Below are 24,743 nucleotides of genomic sequence, written 5' to 3'. Positions count from 1 at the left end.
TCTGTATTCAATTGGATCATTATTAAATACCTTCATTTCCTTTCGTGGCAAAAATGACTTGTCCTGTTGCTTTATCAATGAAGCTGTGATGTCATTTTGCCTCTGTAAAATGTTGTAGAGCTGAGTATTATCTTGTGGGATCCCAATAGGAGGTTCAAGAGGAGCAATGGGAGAGTCTCCTGCAGGCTGTCGTCTTGACTGAGGCTGCGGTGGAGGCCCTTGAGTGTGCTGAGGGGTCAGAGAGGGATGAGTCTGGTGAGAGGTTGCACGGGGTCGTGGGGGCACGTAAGTCTGAGTATGGGGTTGTGAATGAGATGAGCGCAGCTGCATTGGTTGGGCTGAGGACATGTACGGGGACTGATCTGGCCAGATAGACGACCGTACTGACGGTAGAAAATAGGGCTCTTTTTTTTTCGACATGAAGTTGCACTGGTTGAGGCAGGAGGGCATGAGTTTTAGGTCTGACGCTTGCATCTTGAATTCCTTTGGTATGAGCATTTTCCAATTTTGGTTCACACTCCCTTTCATTTAGTTCCTTTGTATTTTGTGATCTTTCTAAATATTCATTCATTCCATCTCCCACTGAGACGTTGCTTTTACTTTTACTCAATATTTGGAGTTTAACAGTAGCAGCATCCAATTCAGTTCTGAGGGCTAACATTTCCTTTTGCTTCCTCAACGTTTCCTGTCTTTTAGTTAATTCTGCCTCCTCATTCTCTATGTCGTGTTTTTCTTTAAGCGCCGTTAATTTAATTTCTAGCGCAGCCTTTTCTGCTGCCGCACGTCCTAAAGCGGAGGACGTTATGGAGATCTTTGAAGCCGTTTCTTCTGCTTTCTTAGCGAGTATTACAGAAACACTGTCGTCTGGGCCTATTTCACATTCTCCTTCTTCTTTCTTTCCATGTGTGCGTAACCAATCCTCCACTTCCTCAACGAATGTTATGTTGATTTCTCTTTTAGGTTTGTACCACACGTCATTATCCGATTTGTGATCCTTCTCACTCAATACGTTCTGGTACTCCTTATGTCTAGCTTCAAAATCGTTCAACAAATCTCCATACTTATCCATATTTTCAACCACTTCTTTAACATTTGAATCCTCTTTCATCATCATGTCTTTGATAACGTTCATTTTGCGCGTAAGCAGCCCAAGCTTTATCTTTCTGGATACATTTTCCATATTAGGAGGGTTTTCCTCTAAATCAGTTTGCAAACACAGTTCATCAGGCTCTTCTGATTGATAAGCCATGGTGTCCAAAAAATAGATTCCAATGCAAAAGATATTATTTTACATCTTAAAGATTAGGCTACTCCCTTTTCCTTATCGCTTTGAATCCAAAAGCGTGCCATATTTTGACAAGCAACGCTACACAAACTTTCGGTTAGTAGCTTAGTGTCGGTCCAAACTTGAGTCAAAAACAGTCCAAAATTCAAATGAGATTTTTATCTAACGAATTCATCCAACTTTTGGTTCTTTTATCCTCAGTTCCTTGTGGTGTAACAACTTAAAGTAGCAGCAGCTTACCGCATCTTCGGCGTCCTGCGTGCATGCGGCGTCAGCTTTCCTTTGTTCCTTTGCAGCCTGTTCCCTGTGCGGCTTCAGAACACCAATCCAAGTAATCCACAAGGTTTTCCAAGATCCAGAAGCAAGCTTTTTGACTAATGTAGTGACTATTTTGTCCTGAGTTTGTTCTTTGTCACCTTGGTGTTGACTGGGGAAATCTTTGACGCTTGTTTTATTCCAATAAACCCAAGAAAAAAAACATCCAAGAGAGTATTGTTGCATCAGTAGATGGTCTTTTATTCCAACATGAAAAATAGTACGGATCCTTTATCTTATAAATAAATTATAAAGCAGACCGGATATTTTTAACTAAAGGAGCAGCGGTTCCTGTAGCAAGGTCAAAAAGCTGTGCGCTCCCAGTCAGCCACACCTCCACCCCCGTCACCTTCCTATTTAATACCTTCTGACCTGTAGAGGGCACAACTTAAGAAGAATAGGCAAAACATCATTATAATACATTCAAACAAAATAAATGGTTAAAGAATGGCTACTACAGTATACTTGGAATAATAAACAACCTAGGCTAAAATACTCTATCCTGCAACGTACCACAAACACGGGAGGACTGGCCCTCCCCAACCTTAAAGTATATCACAGAGCCTTTCAGCTACGGGCCCTTAGAGTGTGGATAGACCCCTCATCTACAGTCCCATGGAGAGAAATAGAGCAAAACCTCACTGGAAGTCGAAGACTGCAAGACGTTGCCTTGAAAGGTGTGTGTCCAAAAAAGTGTATGCTAGCCTATGGCCCCATTATCACCAGCACATTGACCAACTTTAAACAGGTGGAGGAGCAATTACGCTACACCAATAAGTGGCATTTGAATACCCCAATTTGGCACAACATACACTTAATGTCTGGTAACACACCTTTTGTTTATAACCAGTGGAGTGACAGAGGTATTTATACTCTACACCAGTTATTCAATGATGAAGGTATGTTAAGTCTTGAAGACCTGAGAGCTAACTTTGAGGTCCCTAGGACATCCTTCTTCCTTTATCTTCACTTAAGATCAGCCCTAAAATGTTATGGAGTACCATGGGGGAACAGTCTTGAGATGCACCCAATCATTAAATGGCTTGTTGATTCTCCGGTGAGAGGATTAGTGTCCGGGATTTATGCTGAACTGATGCAAGCATCTATAGGAGAACTCCCAATGGTAAAGAAATGGGAGCGAGAGCTGAGCCCGGAGGGGAACGTAATTAATTGGGAGACAGTTTGGGACATTTCCCACTGTTCCAAGAACCCAAATCACCAGCAGATCCACTTCAACATATGCCATAGGACATACTGGACTCCTTCTAAAGCCATTCCTACTCCCTATTGCACGTTCTACCAACCTGAACAAACTGGAACTTTCCTACGCATGGTCTGGGAGTGTGAACAGGTGCATGAGTTCTGGAATAAAACAACATCAATAATATCTGATGTGATAGGATGTCGACTTCCTACTGACCCGATTGTTTTGTTACTTAAAGACGACTCTAAATTACACCTGCTTGGGAGACAGAAGAAAGTTTGGCTAGCTGGATCAACCACAACCAAGAAAATGATAGCTCAGCGCTGGCTCTCCCCTCCCACTTTGTATAAAACAGTGGTTGGCGTACTTTCTGGACATAGTTATGCTTGAGCTCTCTACAGCAAGGATTAACACTTCATCAACTATAGACCTATTGAAAAATGCAGCAAGTATCAGACCTAATGACTTCAGCATCATAAGAATTAGAGGAAAGTGACTAGTCAAGGTGTGATTTCTGTTTTTGTTTATTTTTTGTTGTTGTTGTTTTTCTTTCCTCAAGACGCAGAGGGTGGGGGGTGGGAGAGGGTTGTTGTTTGCGTTCAATTGTGTTTGTCTGTTCTGTATGTTTTAAAAATATGAAAACAATAAAATGTTGATCTAAAAAAAAAGTGCTGAGAAAACTGACAAAAACGTCGGGAAAAGTGACAAAAGCGTTCGAAAAAAGTTTTCCCCTGAAAAACAAAAAAGTTGCATGGTCGACGGGAAGACAAAACACACACACACACACACACACACACACACACACACATACACACACACACACACACACACACACACACATACACACACACACACACACACACACACAGACACACACACACACACACACACACACACATACACACACACACACACACACACACACACACACACACACACACACACACACACAGACACACACACACACACACACACACACACACACACACACACACACACACACACACACACACACACATACACATATACACACACACACAAACACACACACACACACACACACACACACACACACACAGAGACATATAACACATAATGTCACTTTAATAACTTTAATTATTCATATTTAATTATTTTCAGGACCTTCAAGCTTTTAATGAATCAAAATAAACAACTTAGTTGTCACGGCCCGTTGACCGTGACCCTGGCCTCCTTCATGGTATGTGTGTGAATGTAGTTTTAGTGTTCTTTTTTCCCCCTTTTGGTGTGCCTGCTGTATGCTTGGTGTGTTTTGTTTTGGTGTCCGTCTCTGTGTTTTGCTCTCTCCCACATGCTCTGGAAGACACAGGTGGGCGTGGTCACTGGAGCTCCTGCTTACACACCTGAGGCTCATCAGTCCCCACCGGATCATTGAATCAGCCTGTATGAGAACACGCCAGCCAATCTAAAACTTTCACTATTGTGAATAACCTTTTGCTAACTTGTTTTTGTCCTATCTCACCTCAGACCATCTCGCCCTGTGCCTGGGACCTGATCTACCTGCAGCACCGCAAGACCCAGAGCTCTGGAGCCCGGACCCCATTCCCTCTCTCTGACTCATCCCAACCACCTGCCACTCAAACCACATTCTGTTTGTTCAGTTCAATAAAATCACCTTAATTGCAACTATACTCTGGTCTGCGTTTGAGTTCTGGTCACCGGTCCTGACATTAGTTGATGGTTTAAAACTGAAATAAACTTTGTAGTCAGAATAAAATGGGACTTTTATATTCAGATTATTATATCTAAACCAGAGGCCTGTACTACGAATCAAGATCAACATGTCCTGGATTTCTTTCAGTTATCCGGCTTCACCTAACCTAACAACCGCGGTCCCGCATAACCTGTATCACGACGCTGGTTAACAACTAGTTCAGTCAACCCACGGTTTCAGAGACGCACGTATTCACATAAAAGAGGCGGGGTTTGCGCACCACGACCAATCGTAAACATCTACCAGAGCCGCATATTTTACATAAGAAGAGCAAACTATAAATGTACATAAATATGAAGAACACAGACACGGTTTTACAGGCAAAACGCAGGAAGCAAAGCTGGAAAAAAAAGCCGATGCTGTTTTACATAAATCACAACACTTAGCCTATCAATATCACTTCCAGTGGTGTAGTCTACGTGATAGTAAGCTCCAGGATTTCCATATACTCACTTAAAAATGCCCAATGACACGTAACAACATACTTTCCATTATATGTTTGATATATTTTGAATTGTCATCTGTGCTTTTTTCTTCACATAGGCTCAATGGAGGTATTTCACCATAAATTGGTGCATAAAAGTGTATCTGAATGCAGGAAATGAAGTCGTTGATGCTTAAAACTTCCCTGGGGGAGGACACCCAGACCCCCCACTATGATATGCCCCCCCCCCCAAAGGCAGATTCTGGCCAATATACAGTACAGTACACCCACTACAATACATTAGACTAAACTGGTCACTTCCCCATCAGTCAGGCACAAGATCTGACCAAATATAATTACACTTTTGCTTTCCATAAACTGTCGTTGCTTTAGGCTTTTATTTCAATTGCAACCCCAGCAGTGGTACGCAATCGTGAAAGAAAATTAAAAAAAACTCTCTCTCTCTCTCTTTGGGACTAAGAGCAGAAACCCAGACTTCATCAAACAAATCACCAACACAGACATCATCGTCCTACAAGAGACATGGCACAGAGGAGACGGTCCCACTGGCTGCCCTTTAAACTACAGGGAGCTGGTGGTACCATCCACAAAGCTACCAGGGGTCAAACAGGGAAGAGACTCAGGAGGCATACTAATATGGTTTAAATCAGAACTAACCCACTCAATCAAATTGATCAAAACAGGAACTTTTTACATCTGGCTTGAAATAAATAAGGAACTTACCTCCACAGAAAAAACATCCTTCTGTGTGCTACCTATGTCCCCCCAATCAACTCCCCATATTATAAAGAAGAAATGTTTTCCATGCTGGTAGAAGAGATTACCTTTTTCCAATCTCATGGCCACATTATAGTCTGTGGAGACTTTAATGCTAGGTCAGGACAAGAACCTGACCCCCTCAGCACACTGGGGGATAAACATTAACCAGGAAGAAAAAACATCCCCTCCCCAATATGCCCCCCTAGGCAAAATTATGACAAACAAGCATGGGTCACAGCTGTTATAGCTCTGTCGCTCACTGGGTCTGTACATTGTCAACGGTCAGCTTCAAGGCGACTCCTGTGAAAAGTACACCTAAAGCTCATCTCTGGGTAACAGCACTATTTCCTCACTGACCTAACCCTAACCCTTTCACTGTCAGTCCACTAACCCCCTATCTGACCACAGCAAAACCACAATCTACCTAAACACGTCCACACAGAATCAGCACATATCAACACCAGTCAGATTATATAATATTAATACAAGATACAAATGGAAGGAAAATAGTTTGGAACCCTACCAAAATGCTATTAAGCCAGACCAAATCCAATCAAAAATATACAATTTTCTAGAAAAAAACTTCCGATGTCATATGAAGATGTAAGCCTGAAGGCATCAGACGGAAATTCCAAAAATAGTAACAATGACAAATGGTTTGATAATGAATGTAAAAACATCAGAAAACAAATAATAAATCTATCAAACCAGAAACACAGAGACCCAGATAACCAATCTTCTCCACTATGGAGAAACATTAAAACAATATAAAAACGCAATGAAGACAAAAAGGAACCAGAATCAGAATCAGAATCAGAAAAAGCTTTATTGCCAAGTACGTTTACACACACAAGGAATTTGATCTGGTGTTGTAGGTGCATGTCACATTAAAGCAACACGCACAGACACACCGAGTCGCCATATGCGGCGCCATCACAACTCTCTCTTAACTCTCGCAGGGAGAATACAGCATCACATGAGGAGAGGAGAGGGAAATAAAAAAGCCACTCTCAGACTATCCTCATAAAGATAAGAACAGTGTGGGAACAGGAAAAAACACCTCAGCACATAAGCACACAAACAGTACATTTGCACTGCTGAACATAACATAACATAACATAACATAACATAACATAACATAACATAACATAAATGTACACTTGCACATTTGGCGGCGAAGGCGTTGGACTGGGGAGAGGGTAGGTTGGGGGAGTTTGGCCTGCTGAGAAACGCACAGCCCGGCAGCCCCACTAGTGTCCGCAGAATGTTATAGCGAAAACACAGCACGTTGCCATGGTGACACCCTTGAACAGTCCAGAACCGATACGACAATCAGCAGGCAGTGGGGAAGACGGGGGAGGAACCAAGAGAGTCTCGCTTGCAGAGCCCCAACAGGGTGACTGTTTGTTCCAAGAGACGGCCTTGGCAAGGCCGTTCAGGATAAGGGAGCCGAAAGATTAAATTTGTTTTGTCTACACGAATGGCTGCTCTAATTTAGACATTTATTCTATTGTTCAACTGTTCAACTGGTCAACTGGTCAATTTTTCTTTCCAAATCCATGACCTTCCTCATGATGGTATCCAAGCCGCGGGTCATTACCATGTTGTTTTCCATCACGTGATTAATAGTTCCAGTTTGCGAACTGATCGCTTTCTCAACAGCTTCAGTCAGGCCAGGCAGCTTCCTTGGGCTTTGGACAGCTACCAAAGTCTTTTTAATTTTTCGATAAACCAGGGCGAAGCATCCTCCAATCAGCAGTATTCCAGTTATCATGGTTCTGAATAGGTAGATATCCTCAACGTCCTCCACGGAAAGAGCAGAGAGACACACGACACGCCATTTCTCCCAGCCGTCCATCGTGTACCCCGCAGCAAACGTCCCGTCAGGACATGCTGGCTCACCCGAACCAGTGCTCCTCCTCGAGAATACAGTGTCAATTGCGCTGAGAGACCAGTTAATCAATTCCATGATTTTAGGTATTTGTAGAGCCTTGCAGGGAGAGTCTCTAAAAAGTTAACAGCAGACAACACAAGACAAGATAGCAAGCAGGGTAGGCCTGGGAGGGAGAGGGGAGAGATCATGTTAGAAAGCAGCTACATGCTATAGAAAAATCTATAAAAACAAATACATCCTGGGAAAATTGGAAGACTCTAAACATAAAAGAGTATGAAGATCTTCCCATCCAATATGGAGATGTATGACTAAACCCCTTCTCTAATCTATTTGGCCCCATAGAAAAAAATAATCAGCAAAACAGATACAAGACAAACTACACAATTTAGAATGAATCATTAAAGATTATCCAAACCCATTAAACTCCCCAATTACACTTAAAGAATTACAGGACAAAATAAATCCCTCCAAAATAAAAAGGCCTGTGGTGCTGATGGCATCCTTAATGAAATTATTAAATTCACAGACTTCAAATTCCAATTGGCTATCCCAAAACTCTTTGACATCGGCCATAGCTCTGGGATCTTCCCCAATATTTGGAACCAAGGACTGATAACGCCACTCCAAGCAAGTCGTGATTCTCGCGAGATTTAGCGGGGTGCCACCTTTGCGATCGGGATGATTCACCCTACTACAAGTTTGTTTACCATCAAAATGATTTTGAAGCTGTTATATTAAGGTACAAATCTAGTGTGCCTTTGAGTTGTTAGATTGTACTAATTTAGTGTGTAATGTTGACATACTGTAGGTCAACTGGAAGAAAAAGCGCTGTGCGTTGTCAGAGCGCCACCTACTGTACCAGAGTGGAGTTCCTCATGTCATTGTCCCCATTCTTCCCCACTCATACGGGGAGAACTGGCTTACCCCTGTTATACACATACCCCGGTTACTGCTGTGCATTTAAATATATTGAGTGAGCCTGACCTGGCTGTGGAGAGAGGCCGTCACAGACTAACCTGGCTCCCCAGAGAGGAGAGACTGTCCACACACTGACACCTGCAGGAGGAGGAGACCAAGGGGCACTTTCTAACCTCTCTACCAACTCTAACAGGACACCAGGGACACTTTTTACCCACAGATCTCTGCCATCCACAGAGACTTTGACAGCCTGGATGGCAGCGGGAAATCCCAAAATTGCTGGGAGAGATAACACTATGTACAAATACAGCAGCAAGATTTGTCAGCTGCTGTGACCGCAAAAGGGCCTCCAATGGCAAACCCTCATAAAACCCCACAGACAGACAGACAGACAGACACATAAAAACACACAGACATGCACACACACACAAACACACACACACACACAGACACACACACACAGAACATACACACACATACACAAACACACACACAGACAGACACACACATACACACAAACACACAGACAGACAGACACACACACACACACACACACACACACACAGACAGACAGACAGACAGACAGACAGACAGACAGACAGACAGACAGACAGACAGACAGACAGACAGACACACACACACACACACACACAGATACACAGAGAGAGAGAAAGAGAGACGGAGAGAGAGAGAGGAGAAAAGAAAAAGATGAAAAATGAGGATCAGTGTTCCCCAAAGCCCAAGATGACGACCTCAAATGTCCTGTTTTGACAATTTCTGAAACCTTGCTCCATTTTCTGAAAACATTAAACACAAAAGCTCATCTTCAAGCACTATTTACAAAACCTCTGACTCCTCTCGCCTCAAAACAGGTTGACCTGTGTTCAAAATCAAACACTGCTCTCAAATCATAAACAAAGTGATCAAAATGATATACACTATCAAGCAGTCAGTAACCAATACACCAGAAACACATTGTTCAAAACATATAGTTCTCAGGGAGAAGTACATTTTTAATCTCAAAACAAATTTCATATTTTTCCGTAATTGTCTCTGAACTGGCTTATATTGGTTGTGTCACATCATTTGAAACAAGTGAAATCAATTTGGAGTGGTTGTTTTCAATCAATGACATGTCTTCTCTATGTGTATTTGATTGTTGCTACTTGTGTTTACCAGTATGGATGACATGTGCATTAGAGTCTGTTGTACCATGTGAAATGGTTTAAGGTATTGACAACAGACTGCACAGCACATAGCTCAATGAGTTCAGGCAACTGAGAACTTTGTTCAGCCAATGGGTTTTAGTGTTTTAGCAACTGAGAAAAACTGTAATAGTTGATAACTAATCGTTTTAACATTGCAGGTCTAAAAACAACATCATCAAAAATCATTTGATCTAATTTATTAAATGTATTTACAGAATCAAACTTCAATTAAGCAGTTTTATCAAAAAAAAAAAGGATAAATATTTCAGAGATGTATTTTAACAAAATGTGAAAACAATACATTTTCATTTTTTTAAATGTAGTTTTACAGATATTCGTAATGTCAGATGTTTCCTGTTCTTTTACAGAAAAGTCTATTTCTGCAAAAGAAATATACATTTTTGCATTTTTAAAAATACAGGAAAAATCTGTAAAATAAAACTGAATACTTCTGTAAAATGACATTTTACACAATGTAAAATTTATTTTTTACAGAAAGCAGAGAGTTCAGACCTGGAGAGAGGCTCGGAGAGCTGGACGCTGGTCCAGAGATGTCTGCCTGCTGTGATTGGTCGGCTGGACGCTGGCCCAGAAGTGTCTGCCTGCTGTGATTGGTTGGCCAGATGCTGGTCCAGAGAGGTCTGCCTGCTGTGATTGGTCGGCTGGCTGGATGGTTGCTGGATGTGATGGAGGTCTCTGATGACAGTCTGCAGGTTGTTGAGTCTCAGAGGAAGCCCCTGATCTCTGAGCCTGACAGGACAGAAGCAGTCATTTTTAAAGGAAGCTGATTGGCAGGGGCGTAGCAAGCTTTTCAAAAGTGAGGGGGATGGATGTGATTTCTTTATTAACAATAAAAACGATGGAGGTGAAAATGTCTTGTTGACATATAACAGTAAAAGACATAATGTAAAGGTCTGAATGGAACCCATTTAGGCTACCCATGAGCATTAATACATGGAGGCAGGAAGAAGTGCTTTAAACCAGCCTTTATTAATTAGCCTATTATTGCAGAGATGGGGTTTGGGGCTGGGTCCGTGGGGTTTCTGGGGGTTCACTTTTTATTTTACCTACCTTTTGTCTTCTGCATTCTCCTTACCCTTGTTCTTCCCTCAGACTCATCCCCCAGAAACAGTCCCACTGACTCAGCCCCAAACCCCATCTCTGCAATAATAATACTGGTTTAATACACTCAATAATCAATACTGGTTTAAAGCACTTCTTCCTGCGTCTATGTATTAATGCTCATGGGTAGCCTAAATGGGTTCCATTCAGACCTTTACATTAAGTCTTTTACTGTTATATGTCAACAAGACATTTTCACCTGGCTATACCCAATGTTTAGATCTGTTGTGCTATTTATGCAAATTAGCACATACGTAATTATATTATGATCCGTTTATCCGTTTATTATGAATGCTATAACGTAGCTAATGTTACGGAACGTTATACTTCTTACATGGGAAACTACTCGTACATATTAGCTTTCATTTAACGTTGCTAGTGAAGTTAAAAAGGTGGGTAGCACTTTATAATAACTATCCATAAGTCATCATTTGTTAAGCATTAGTTAACTATTAGTTAATGGTTTGTTCATTATTACTTATTAATTGTTCATACATAGTTCATCATGAGTAAAGTATTTGTTCACACAGTTATAAATGGTTTGTTCATCGTAAACAAGCCTATTAGTTAATGGTTTGTTCATCATTATTAATTTATTGTTCTTACATAATTCATCATCAGTAAAGCATTTGTTCACATAGTTATAAATGGTTTGTTCATAGTAAATAGGCCTATCTTGAAAAATATGTTTGTAAGTACATGATTTATACTTAATAAATAATGAAACAACCATTTATAAATGAAATAATTTTCCCATTATAAAACAAGTTGCTAACTATTGCTAAATGCTTTGTTCATCATTTGTAAAGCATTGCTCCTATGCTAATTCTCATAAATAAAGCATTTGTATACACACTCATAAATGGTTTGTTCATAGTAAATAAAGCTCTCAATAATGATGTTTATGAATAGAAGTCTGACACTTAATAAGCATTGCAAAAACCATTGGTGAATTAAATATTTTTCCCTTTATAAACTATCTACAAACTATTAGTAATTTATTTGTTTATCATTTGTAAATCATAGTTCCTACATTCATTCTAATCAGTACAGCATTTGTAAATAGTTAGTAAATGGTTGGGCCATAGTGAGTAAGCCCATGTAAAATGTTTATCAGTTTATTTTTTAGTAATTCCTAAATGATGCATTAACCATTTGTAAATGAAGTAATTTTACCATTATCAACTAGGTACTCAGGAACGTAAAAGGTCGTTTAAAACTAGCAAGTTAATGATTAACAGACCATCTACAACTACATTTGTTCATGTCTTAAATAAAATGTTATGATTTAGAAAAAGGCCTAAACTACTAGCTGGGGTGTTAACACATCTGTTGCAAATACTTACCAATAATCTAATCCATGACTAATTCAGGAGTTACTGCTGGTTAGTTAAGTATATTGTGTGAGCCCATCTAAAGTGAGTACTTTCTATGCTTTACAAATCATTTATAAGTGAGTTGCAAAGGCTACCAGAACCTGGACACACATGTATTGTTCTATTTGGACACGCCTTCAGAAATATGCCTACGGATAGTTAGTGTGTTAATGCATCTTTAACAAGCACTTACCAAAACATCAATTCATGATTAACTCATGAGTTACTACTGATTAGTTGACTACATGGCATGAGCCCATCTAAAGTGAGGACTTACTATGCTTTACAAAGCATTTATGAATAAGTTGCAAAGGCTAGCAGATACAACAGAAACACAAGTAAAACAAGTATTTGTAACCCTTATTACAATGTAGTAAGAATGTACATTTATAAAATAGCTCGTAGTAGTGTTATGTAGTTGATATCAGTGTGAATTTGGACCAGAACCAGAAGAAAACTAGATTGGTAAGAGCCAGAGAATTGAACATCAATAAAGAGACTAGGAAACCAGGATACAGTTTGAGAAGTGTATTAATATACACAGAAATATGGCATACATACAGATAAACACAGGTATGAAAAATAACAACTAAAATAATAAAGTGGGCACATAACAGAAACCCTTTTCAGTTCTATGAGCTCAATTGTTCCTTGATGACAATAGTTCAGAGATGTTCAACGTTGGGGCCCATATGAGTTTGGTTTCTCTTTGTCCTACCACCATGAAGAAGGAATCCAGGGCAACCCGTCTAAGTTCAGAGTCTCCATCCTGTAGCTCGCCACCCAGCCAACTCAACTGGGAATCTCTAAAACCTGGAAGTCTCTGGGATCTGAAGAGTCGATGTGGTCCAATATCCCTCTGTGGACCGGACCTCCCGTGAGTAGCGCTTCTCAAATCTCCACGTCCTCCACCTGTAGATAAGGCCAAATCAGTTCTCTCAATTACTATTCAGTAATAAAATCAATTGCTTAGGTTACAATGAAAATAAAATCAGGTAATATTTCAGTTAACCCATATTGAAATATCTAAATCTCTATTCAGTTGTACAACCGTTCTTAAATTTCTTCTCTTAGGTATCAAGAGTATATAAATCCCTTTCAGGTATCAAAAGTACATTTATATTAATAGGTAACCTTTATACAAAAAATACATTTCTAATTCACGTTTTATGGAACCTACCTTAGTAACATTAACACTATTCTTAATATAATTGCATAAATTGCATGTAAAAATCTCTCAAATTGTATTATTTTCCCATAACTTAAGCTAGTGTTGTAATCTAGAGGCATTAAGACATGTGTGCTTATTTATCCCTCCCTGTACCGGTAACAGTAGAAAGAATGCACTAAAAATTAGCCTCTTAAAGTTACTTCTCCATAAACTCCAGTTAAACAATTAAACTCACAATTTGTACGAACATTCATTCAACAAAATACCCACAGCTAGCAATAGTGTTGAAAAGCATCATTACTTTCCATAACCAATAGATAGAATCATTAGCCTTTTCACAGGCAATACACAGTACTCCGCTAGCCCTTTGTGGCTAAGTACCCTATTAGCATATGAATACAGCACCTTAGCTAACCCGTTAGCTTTGAACTATTAGCACCGTTCTCTTAATACATCCATGATTAGCACCGATTAGCATGGATGCTAGCGAACTCAAGGCCTAGTGCTAAGGAATGACTCACCATTTTAATGGAATTCACTGCCTTTAACTCCGTGACGACAGTGGATTCAGCCACAGCTCTCTTTCATTCTATTCACAACAAGGCATAGCCAGTATTAGATAGTATATAGCATAGATATATATAAAGGCTAGATGTCTTACGGTGGAGTCTCTAACGTCATCACTGGCGGCCATCTTGTCACAGGCAAGCTTTCTTGCGGGCTCTGTGGTACCTGATGGAGAAGGGTCCAGCTGCGGCTTGCGGCCGCTCACGCCACGCTCACGCCACGCCCCCGTCCGCTCACGCCACGTCCGACTTACAGCTTCATATTGCCAGTGAGTACCAGGTAAGCTACTGATAATAGTTATTTAGCCCGGCTTGTTTAAAATTAATATTAGGCTACTATCTACAGCTATTGATGTTGATGATAGCTTATAGTTAACAGGGTGTGTTAAAAGTATGCTAAAGTTAGCTGTGTCAGTGTATGCTAACGTTAGCTTAGCCTGTCAGAGTTAAGCTAACTCTGACAGTTAGTGTGTGTGTGTGTGTGTGTGTGTGTGTGTTTGAGTGAGGTACTTCAGATGATTATAGTTTTTATTAAATGAAATATGACAGAGTTTCAGAAACACTACAAAGTGACATAGTCACTTTAATGTAATTTGAGTTATTGAGAATTGGCTACATTCAAAAGTTAAAGCTTCTTTTACTAACATTGTGTTGTAGATATCATTTCTTCCTCTTCTCTTCAGTCTGTTCTGCCAGAGCACAATGATCCTCAGTTGGTACCGACCTGTGATTCACAGTACAAGTGTCCCCTTTGTGAAAAGAAGGGAGACTTGTGTAAGCTGGTCCCTCATTTACAGGGCCACAAGCCAAACACAGTTAAACATGCAGGTATTTTTTTTTGAAAAACATACAATGTGATATTAAATATCTCATGTTTTATTGAAATAACTGACTGCAAATTTTGGTATCGCCTCATAACTGTGGTGAACAGTGAATGAAATTTAAGACCTACACATTAAAGTACAGCAAAATGCAGTGTCACAATAGTAGTTGTAAAGTTAATAAATGTATTCAAATTGAATAAAAGCAACACAGAGTAATATAATAATAGTAAAATAATAATGCGGTCTGGCATATCTGGCTTCATTATTATTGCTACATGACATTTCACAACATCATTACTGCATTGTCAGATGTATTTTAAACATCAGAAGAAACAAACACAGCTGCTGTCACCCACCTTTTTGTGTCCTCCAATAAGCTGGGACTTTGCTGTGACCCTAGAGACACCCTGAGCTATGTGTGCACCAAACGTTGTGTCAATCCATCCAGTAGATTTTGAAATATTTGGATAAGTGAAAACTTTAAGAGAGACGGGAATTCCTGAGAGAAGAACAGGTTCATCTTCTCAGACCAGAGGTCAACCCGAAGAGAGATGGTGAAAAAGATTGTTCATTGATCACCAGGGTACCAAAAACTCTAAAATACTTACATAAGGTTGTTCGGAACACAACAATTACTCTCACAAAATAAGGAGGGTTTGATGGAGAACAGATGAATAAGATGAAGAAAAACTACAAGAAGGCAAATCCCTACCCAGCCCCATTCATGTCAATCTAACATGTCCTCTCATATATATTTACATCCACATCTTCATGGTTGACTCAGTGTTCAGCACTTTTACTGCAGGAATGTTCTTGTTTCAAACCAGCGGGGGTCTTTCTGTGTTCAGCAGCATGTGTTTGCATGTGGTTGTGTTTACTTACAGTACAGTCACGATCTCTCCCATGTCCGTGTGGGTTTCCTTCCTTCCTCCCACAGTCCAGACATGTTGAACAGGTGAAACATTGAATCTAAACAGTCTGTAGCTGTGAAGCCTATCCGGCTTCACTTCTCTTCTCCTAAATAGTGTTATAGCTCATTAGTATATAAGTCAAAACATTATCACAATATAATTATATTATGTTTATTACTGTGATTTCACCAGTGCATAATCATCAGAATCAGAGGATTCGGTCCTTCCCCTTCATTTATTTATTATCTAGTTGTGCACAACATATTATCATGTGCAAAACAAGAATAGACAGGTACAGGTACGGATTTACCTACAGTATGTACCTTTGGAGCCTAATAATTACAGTAAACTAACCAATTATTATCATCTCCAGGAGCCTGGTTGACTGAAACGTTTTTACAGCAGAATGAGAATAAACCCAAAGTTATATTATTTAGTCCAAAGCATAACACCTATCTGCTTTATTTTGTCTTGTCAAGTAGTTTTAATCAGGCAGTCCTGCCTTATTTCCTGACTCTTAACAATGTTCTGTGTTTGACCTGGAGAAAGTTAACAGGCTCTGTCTATTGACTCTCTATTGATTGATATTCTTTCTAACTTCACCTTAAAAAAACACTCTTACTTGTTGGCTTTTAACTGTGCCAAACATGTTCTTCTAAGCCTTACTGTAAGTAATCTGCTGTTTGTGACATACATACCATATGTTTTGATTTTGTTTTTGAATAAAATGTTATTAGCAACAAATTATCTCATTCAAGTCAATTTTATTTATAGTATAAAATAACAAGAGTTATCTCAAGACACTTTACAGATAGAGTAGGTCTAGACCACATTCTATAATTTACAAAGACCAACAATTCCAGTAATTCCCCCAAGAGCAAGCATTTAGTGCGACAGTAGCGAGGAAAAACTCCCTTAACTAAGGCATTGTCCCCTGTTTCTTTCCCATTGCCAAATAATCCTGTTATTTCCTTCCTCCTGTCACCAATATCTTCTTCTTCCTCCACTTCTGACCCCACATCTTTAAAACAAAGTCAAATGCATACATTTCCAAGCATCTATGCAGTGGTGAGAGGGATTGAAATTATACTACGGATATAGATTTTTTTTTAAATACATATTTGAAGTTTTGTTGTTTGTATTATAAATTAGCAAATTAAAAAAAACTAATCCAATACAACATGAACTGATGATTGTTGTTTGCAGTTCAATGTATTATGTATTAGCAAATTAAAAAAACGAATCCAATACAATATGAACTGACATTCTATAGTTCCACCCCAAACTGGCTTTTATTTTGAAGGCGAAGAAAATAAGGGGCGTGGCGTGAGCGGGGGGCGTGGCGTGAGCGGCCGCAAGCCGCAGCTGGACCATGTAAGGTGAGTGATCTGCACGAACACAAATACTCTTATCTCGCTGGAATCTTGACGGATTTACAAACGGTTTGGTTTCTTACAAACGTTATTAACGTGGCTATAATTCTGGATGCTTGAACATGTTGAAATTGCAGCTTTTCTTTTCGAAAAACGACTTAATCGTGCAGCATAGTTGTGTATCACTGCTACTTGCGCAAGTTATCAAGGCTGAGACCACAATCGAGCTGTTCAATTATATAGGTTTTACTGACACCAATAACGATTTTATGATGACTAATCTTTTGTCTAAATTACAGTCTTTGTGGATGTGGTTGTAGTTATTAGCTGGCTAATAACAAGAAGCTTTGAGTGAGACCTAGTAGCAGCTAACGTTACAGTTTAGCATAGCTATGACATAATAGTATTACAAGATTGTTGTTGACCCAAGGCTTTTTAGAAGTTTGTTTACACAATCGCTGAATGTTTCTTTTGGACACCTTTTTATAACTAGTTTAGTGTAGTTGTCTTATTCTAAAGTACATACATGCATACATGATGCATACATGCACACATGCATACATACAATTACCCCAAACATATGATAATTTAGGTGTGTATTTTTGTCCTTACCGTTAATGTTGAAAGAAGGAAAAAAAGGTTGGAAATGTTGACAATAATTTATATATCTGGGTACGTTTCTCACGTTTTTAAGGTTTCCCAAAACCGGAAAGATGAGGAGGCAGTGGGAACTTGCTCTAAGAAGGGACGGTTTTGTTGCCTCTGACAGGACACTGCTCTGCAGTGAGCACTTCAGGAGTGAGGACTTTGACAGAACGGGGCAGAATGTCCGGCTTAAAGATGGTGTTGTGCCAACCATTTTCAACTTTCAGGCTCATCTTCAAAGGGTATGTGTATCATTGACCAACAATAATTCAAGGTGTATAAGATTGATATATCAATATGTGATTAAATGTCACTTTAGTTTTTGTTACTGCAAGTTATATAATGTGTTGTTTATTACAGCACATTTTAGACACTCAAAACGTCTTTACTTACGTTTATTTTAGCTGGTAGCAACAAGAAGCCCAACCACCTCTAGAAGAGCGGAAAACAACCTGCCAACGGACTTGTCTCAGGATGCACCTCAACCTGATGTTGTGAGTATTTGCATGTGGAATATCAAACAAATGAGAGCATTATATGGCTTATTATATTAAATCCTTTGTCTTGGTGGTACCCAGAAAGGTCTATGATGGTGTTAGTAGTCTAAGAGCCCAATATTATTTGAGGTGGTACTCTGTGTAAAAAGTTTGAGAACTACTGGCTATCTCACTTGCTCTGTCACTCATACACTTGAATCAATAAACATGTGTGAACATTGAAACTACACCCAGGGGTAGGCAACCTTTTCAATCAAAAGAGCCAACCCAGAGTTGGGACCAGCAAGCAGAGCTGCTGTCTGTATAAAATCCTCCTCCTCACCTATAAAAGCTCTTCACGGTCAGGCCCCTTCATATCTTTAAAGAGCTCATAGTACCCTATTACCTTTTTTTTAGAACACTACGTTCTCTGAATGCAGGGCTACTTGTGGTTCCTATAGTCTCTAAAAGTAGAACAGGAGCCAGAGCCTTCAGTTACCAAGCTCCTCTCCTGTGGAACCAGCTTCCAGTTGTGGTTTGGGAGGGAGACACCCTCTCCACATTTGAGAGTAGGCTTAAGACGTTGCTCTTTGATAAAGCTTATAGTTAGGGCTGGATCAGGTGAGTCCTGAACCATCCCTTAGTTATGCTGCTATAGGCCTAGACTATCGGGGGATTTCCCATGGTGCACTGTCTCTTCCTCTCTCTCTCTTTCTGCACTCATTCATGTCCCATTAATGCATGTTACTAACTTCACTTCTTCCCCGGAGTTCTTGTGCTTTCTCGTCTCGCAGGTTCTCATCGATCCTAGTGGAGCCTCCTGCCATGGTCCTGCTTGACTGCCATTGCCAATACTATTGTTGCTGTGCACCTGTCTGTCTGTCTGTCTGTCTGTCTCTCTCTCTCACTCTCTCTCTCTCTCTCTCTCTCTCTCTCTCACCCCAACTGGTCGAGTCAGACGACCACCCACCTAGAGCCAAATGGTCTGTCCTAGGTTTCTGCCTCTTAACAGGCAGTTTTTCCTTGCCCTTGTCTCCAAGGTCTTGCTCATGGTGGTACTGTTGATTCTCTGTAAATAATGTTATAAGGAGTTTGGTCTAGACCTGCTCTATTTGAAAAGTGTCCTGAGATAACTTTTGTTATGAATTGGCGCTATACAAATAAAATTGAATGATTGAATTGAATTGAATTTTTTGAATTTTGTATCTCTATCAACATGCAGCATTTCTTTATGTATATTTGTAAAGGGAAATCTTGTACCTATTTTTTATTGCAAATAAATGTCACTTTTATAATAGTTTAAACTTGTTTAAAATAAACATGTAATAATTCAAATTATTTTATTATATTAGTAATATACATATTATAAAAGTGTGTATATATATATATCTCATGTTGCCATTCTGTACACTGAGTTTTAGTAGCCTATATATTGATTTAACATCAATACCTTGTGCGTGTGTATATTCATTGCACCTATCTTTTCTGTTTAATGTTATTTTTTATATGGAAGTACATGAGTATAATTATTCATAAGTATGCAGTGTCATAACACATCTCTGACGTTTATAACAAACCAAACCGTTTGAAAATCGGTAGAAAATTGAGCAAGTTATGGTTATTTAAAAAGTACATGCACCATTTAAACACAGTGTTACGAGTGAGCGAGCTGACTGTGGCAAGATGGCTGCCAGGTGCGGACTTCGACCTCCATTGGCCAGCAGCGCGGACAAGACATCTAGCCTTTATATCTATGGTATATAGTACGTAGAATTGATTTAATTCACTAAATGTCGTTCTTAGCGAGTGAATAACAGCAGCCTTAGACGACCTTCCGATGCAGCGCCTAAAGGGACGTGAGGGGATGTAAATCTGGCGATCTAACGTAGCCTAGTTCATAGCTGATTGGTCAGCTCACGGACCCAAGTTCACCCATTGGCTTATTTACAAGCCCTTCAAAGTTAACAATAATGGCACCCCTATATTAGTTTGTTTTTATTTTGAGACATTCCTTTTGTTTTCCAAGTTATTAAAATGTGGTCAAAAGTAGTTGTAAGAGCTTTGGGAGAAAATAGTGGAAAATGATTTAACTTTCACTTAGCTTTGATGAGCTTGTAAACCAATGGGTGAACTTGGGTCTGTGAGCTGACCAATTCACTAGTTGCATGTGTCGGTACACGATCCGTTCTGCCTGCACGATCCGTTCTGCACATGCGCAAGATAATACTGTTTTACCGAAGATACGACCTGCACGATCTGTTCCACGCTAGCCTATGGCTAGCCTCCACTGGAAAGCTAACGTTAGTTTAGCTAACAGCTAATTCGGCTAACCGCTAGCTGACAGCTAGATTCAGTCTAAAATAACGTTAACTCAAACGTAATGGGAAAAGCAGCTACAGCTAAATTAAGACTTCACAGTAATAACAATAAAGACAAGTTTTGAGTGATTGTATTTTAAATGAGCACAAGTAAAGTAGAACTGACGTAACAGCTGTTATATATGTTAGGTGTTTGTTATATATGTCAACGTTTATTTTCAAGTTTTATTTTGAGGGTCTTTTAAAGTTATTACATGCTGTCTCAGCTAGCAGTTAGCTGAATTAGCTGTTAGCTAAACTAACGTTAGCTTGCCTGTGGAGGCTAACGGCAGACCGCTACAATCAGCTAGCGGTTAGCCGAATGAGCCGTTAGCTAAACTAACGTTAGCTTGCCTGTGGAGGCTAACGGCAGACCGCTACAATCAGCTAGCGGTTAGCCGAATTGTCGGTACACGATCCGTTCTGCCTGCACGATCCGTTCGGCACATGCGCAAGATAATACTGTTTTACGTATCCATACGACCTGCACGATCTGTTCCACGCTAGCCTATGGCTAGCCTCCACCGGGAAGCTAACGTTAGTTTAGCTAACAGCTAATTCGGCTAACCGCTAGCTGACAGCTAGATTCAGTCTAAAATAACGTTAACTCAAACGTAATGGGAAAAGCAGGCTACAGCTAAATTAAGACTTCACAGTAATAACAATAAAGACAAGTATTGAGTGATTGTATTTTAAATGAGCACAAGTAAAGTAGAACAGACGTAACAGCTGTTATATATGTTAGGTGTTTGTTATATATGTCAACGTTTATTTTCAAGTTTTATTTTGAGGGTCTTTTAAAGTTATTACATGCTGTCTCAGCTAGCAGTTAGCTGAATTAGCTGTTAGCTAAACTAACGTTAGCTTGCCTGTGGAGGCTAACGGCAGACCGCTACAATCAGCTAGCGGTTAGCCGAATGAGCCGTTAGCTAAACTAACGTTAGCTTGCCTGTGGAGGCTAACGGCAGACCGCTACAATCAGCTAGCGGTTAGCCGAATTGTCGGTACACGATCCGTTCTGCCTGCACGATCCGTTCGGCACATGCGCAAGATAATACTGTTTTACGTATCCATACGACCTGCACGATCTGTTCCACGCTAGCCTATGGCTAGCCTCCACCGGGAAGCTAACGTTAGTTTAGCTAACAGCTAATTCGGCTAACCGCTAGCTGACAGCTAGATTCAGTCTAAAATAACGTTAACTCAAACGTAATGGGAAAAGCAGGCTACAGCTAAATTAAGACTTCACAGTAATAACAATAAAGACAAGTATTGAGTGATTGTATTTTAAATGAGCACAAGTAAAGTAGAACAGACGTAACAGCTGTTATATATGTTAGGTGTTTGTTATATATGTCAACGTTTATTTTCAAGTTTTATTTTGAGGGTCTTTTAAAGTTATTACATGCTGTCTCAGCTAGCAGTTAGCCGAATTAGCTGTTAGCTAAACTAACGTTAGCTTGGCTGTCGACCGGAAGCGTGGAACAGATCGTGCAGTGTCGTAAATCCTCGTACAACCGCGCATGCGCGAACATTTTGCGCATGTGCAGAACGGATCGTGCAGGCAGAACGGATCGTGTACCGACAGCATGAATAGAATGTTGCCGACATCCGGTTTGCTTCCAGTAAGCCGTCCCACTTCCGCTCGCCTCATTCCTGAGTCATCCTGACCTGAAGATGGCGTTGTTTTATACAAGAAGCCTGCAAGATCTACCTAAATTTACCATCAGTGATTTGCACTGGATTACTAACTCCTTTGCATCTGCTCCCAGGAGTAAGAGAGAGAAGGGGTTCAAAATGTACATTTCTTAGTTCATTGACAACTATGAAGGTACGTGTTTTTTTTACTGTGTCATATCTTCGGTGACAGCTGAACTAGGTCGGGTTAGCAGTAGCTTGATGTTACTAACTAACTAAATCATCTATGGGAATTACAGGTTTTCCTCTAGGGTTGGCCATATCTCACATGATTATAGTAGATAGTTTTATCCTGTGACTTTCGTTTACATTTACACCCCTTTTTAGTCAGATTGAAAGTCAATCCGTTCACAAGATCCTAACGTAACTAATTTCCTGCTTGATTGGAATAGCGTATCAAATAGATGTGTACATAAACACACTACCTCTATCAATCGATTAAAGAAATGGATGTTTGATCGGACCCCATCATAATTGGGTTAAAAGTGAAAAGGTGTCATGTAAACGGGGCTATTCTGTTAAAAATTGCCATATCACTTTTGAGTGATTGTACCATGTAATTATTCCTAAACGATCTTGATGTCACTTAAATGATAATAAATGTGATGTTATCCCTAACTCAGTGTCAAACAAAGTGTCAGGCACAGGGCGAGTCAGTGTGCAAGCTATGTGCCACAGGTCCCTGAGGAAAAAGGAGAGACCTCACAACTTGAGAGTAGGATATAGTTCACATCACATTATACTACACTGGCTTAGATGAAGGTTAGTTATGCGTGAGTAGTAACCTTTTCTTGCTGTTTTCTTCCTAGATTGTCCTTGAAGACTCCTCCCCAGTGCAGCTGTATGAGACGGTGTGCTCGTGTGCTGCTGGCAAGGCACTTTGCAACCATACCGTGGCTCTCCTTTTTCAGACAGCGACCTACTCTCAGCTCCGCCTCCTTGCTGTACCCCCAGTCCTTAGCTGCACCGAGACAGAGCAACGCTGGCACAAGCCAAGGACTATGGTAATTTTCAGAGCATTATTAATATCAGTAGCCACATGTGCCAGGTGTAGTCCAGACAAAGTAACTAATTTTAGAGCCAAAAATAGAACTAATTGTAAAAGTTTTTTTTTCAGCATAGATCATTTCTATAAGGTGTCCAGAACAACATACTAAAAGTCCTAAGAAATCGTAGTTGAGGAAATAAGTTTAATTATCATCAATCCATAAAAAATTAAGCCTATTTGGGTGTATTTTGGGCATGTTCGATTAGTGTATAGCTTATTAGCATATTAAAATTCATTTTCAAAGAAACTTGTAATACAAAAAAATGTACATTTCATGGGTACTTTCATTGTGTAAAGTTTCATTTTTGATAGGAGTAAAGGAAATAAATAGCCCCATTGGGGTGTATTCTTAGGACTTTTAGTATGTTGTTCTAGAACCTCATAGAAATGATCTAAGCTGCAAAAAAATCTTTTACAATTTGTCTGTCGTAAAACGCTACTTTGCCTGGACTATTTGTCTGTGCACAAAGATAACATTTTCCACATGTTACATTTAACCACCTCTGAGATGCCATTTCTTTTTACTTTTATCATTGATTGATAGGGTGTAAAACCAGGCCGGGTCAGTGATATGGTTGTGATGTCTGCCAAGCCCAAACAAAGGACAGTTGCCAGTGGTGTCAGGTAGGTTATGGTCTTAATTAAAAAAATAATCATGAAAATGTGGTCACACAGATATGTATAGGTACATGTTTACTAATTTGAATTGTGATATAAAATTCTACATAGGAGCACTCTCTACAAGGCGATGCGGGGGGATATGCCTGATCCTGATGTTTTGAAAGTGACAGAAGCATATGAAGGCTTTTCACCTGACATAGCACCCCTTATTACCACCATGTCCATCAGTGCTGGTGTCCCGCTGGTCGAGTCAGCTTTGGGAAAAGTTCAGGAGGGCAGCCTGATCTCTTACCAGCAGCCAGTGCCAGCGAGCCGCATCCCCTCTGCCTTTGGATGGCTACAGATTGGAGCCCACTTGTTGCCAGTTTGTATGCAGTCTCCACCAGCAACTGCATCTGCAATCTATACTGACCAACTTGGAAATGGCAAGGGCAATAGAAGTGGCAACAAGGGACCAGAGTATGTCTGTGGAGTGGCATCGGGTCAGAAAGATGAGATTAACATCTTCTCACTTTAGGGAGGTTTGTCATGTTCGTGGTCAGACATCAGCAGAACATCTCGCTGAAAGACTGCTCAGGGGTGTGGCCCAAACATCGGTCATGAAAAGAGGTCTGGCATTAGAGCCACAGGCCATTCAAGAGTACTGTAAAGTTTAGAACAACAGCTACTGGCCTTGTGGCTTCGTCATACACCCTGATGCCCCCTGGTTAGGGTCTTCTCCCGATGGTGTTGTTTTTGACCCCACAGACAACCCACCCTTTGGCCTGTTGGAGG

General features: G+C 40.1%; 3 protein-coding genes and 1 long non-coding RNA gene across 5 annotated transcripts in view; 2 read left to right on the top strand and 2 right to left on the bottom strand.

Annotated features, from left to right (window-relative positions):
* Positions 1–10,403, bottom strand: part of LOC116061938 — a 63,207-nt gene extending 52,804 nt beyond the window's left edge. The window contains exon 1 of the mRNA XM_031316311.2: positions 10,295–10,403. The gene's annotated coding sequence lies outside the window, so the exon portion shown is untranslated. The remainder of the gene's footprint in view (positions 1–10,294) is intronic.
* LOC116062299 (cephalotoxin-like protein) overlaps positions 1–24,743 on the top strand; it is a 1,100,540-nt gene that overhangs the window by 862,798 nt on the left and 212,999 nt on the right. The gene's annotated exons all lie outside the window — the stretch shown is intronic.
* Positions 13,142–14,092, bottom strand: LOC116061941. Its single transcript, XR_004107857.1, has 2 exons — positions 13,972–14,092; positions 13,142–13,191 (listed from the first exon to the last, which is right to left on the bottom strand). It is a non-coding gene; the product is annotated as an uncharacterized LOC116061941 (long non-coding RNA).
* LOC116061933 lies at positions 22,968–24,613 on the top strand. The gene is made up of 4 exons (XM_031316306.2): positions 22,968–23,015; positions 23,110–23,304; positions 23,893–23,972; positions 24,078–24,613. Exons 1-4 carry the CDS (start codon positions 22,968–22,970, stop codon positions 24,484–24,486), a joined length of 732 nt encoding a protein of 243 aa, XP_031172166.2. The 3' UTR covers positions 24,487–24,613.

The sequence above is a fragment of the Sander lucioperca genome, chromosome 21 (assembly GCF_008315115.2).
Source record: "Sander lucioperca isolate FBNREF2018 chromosome 21, SLUC_FBN_1.2, whole genome shotgun sequence".
NCBI classification, from domain to species: Eukaryota; Metazoa; Chordata; class Actinopteri; order Perciformes; family Percidae; genus Sander; species Sander lucioperca.
The sequence above is the reverse complement of the archived record's forward strand: the minus strand, read 5'-3'. Positions and strand labels throughout refer to the sequence as shown.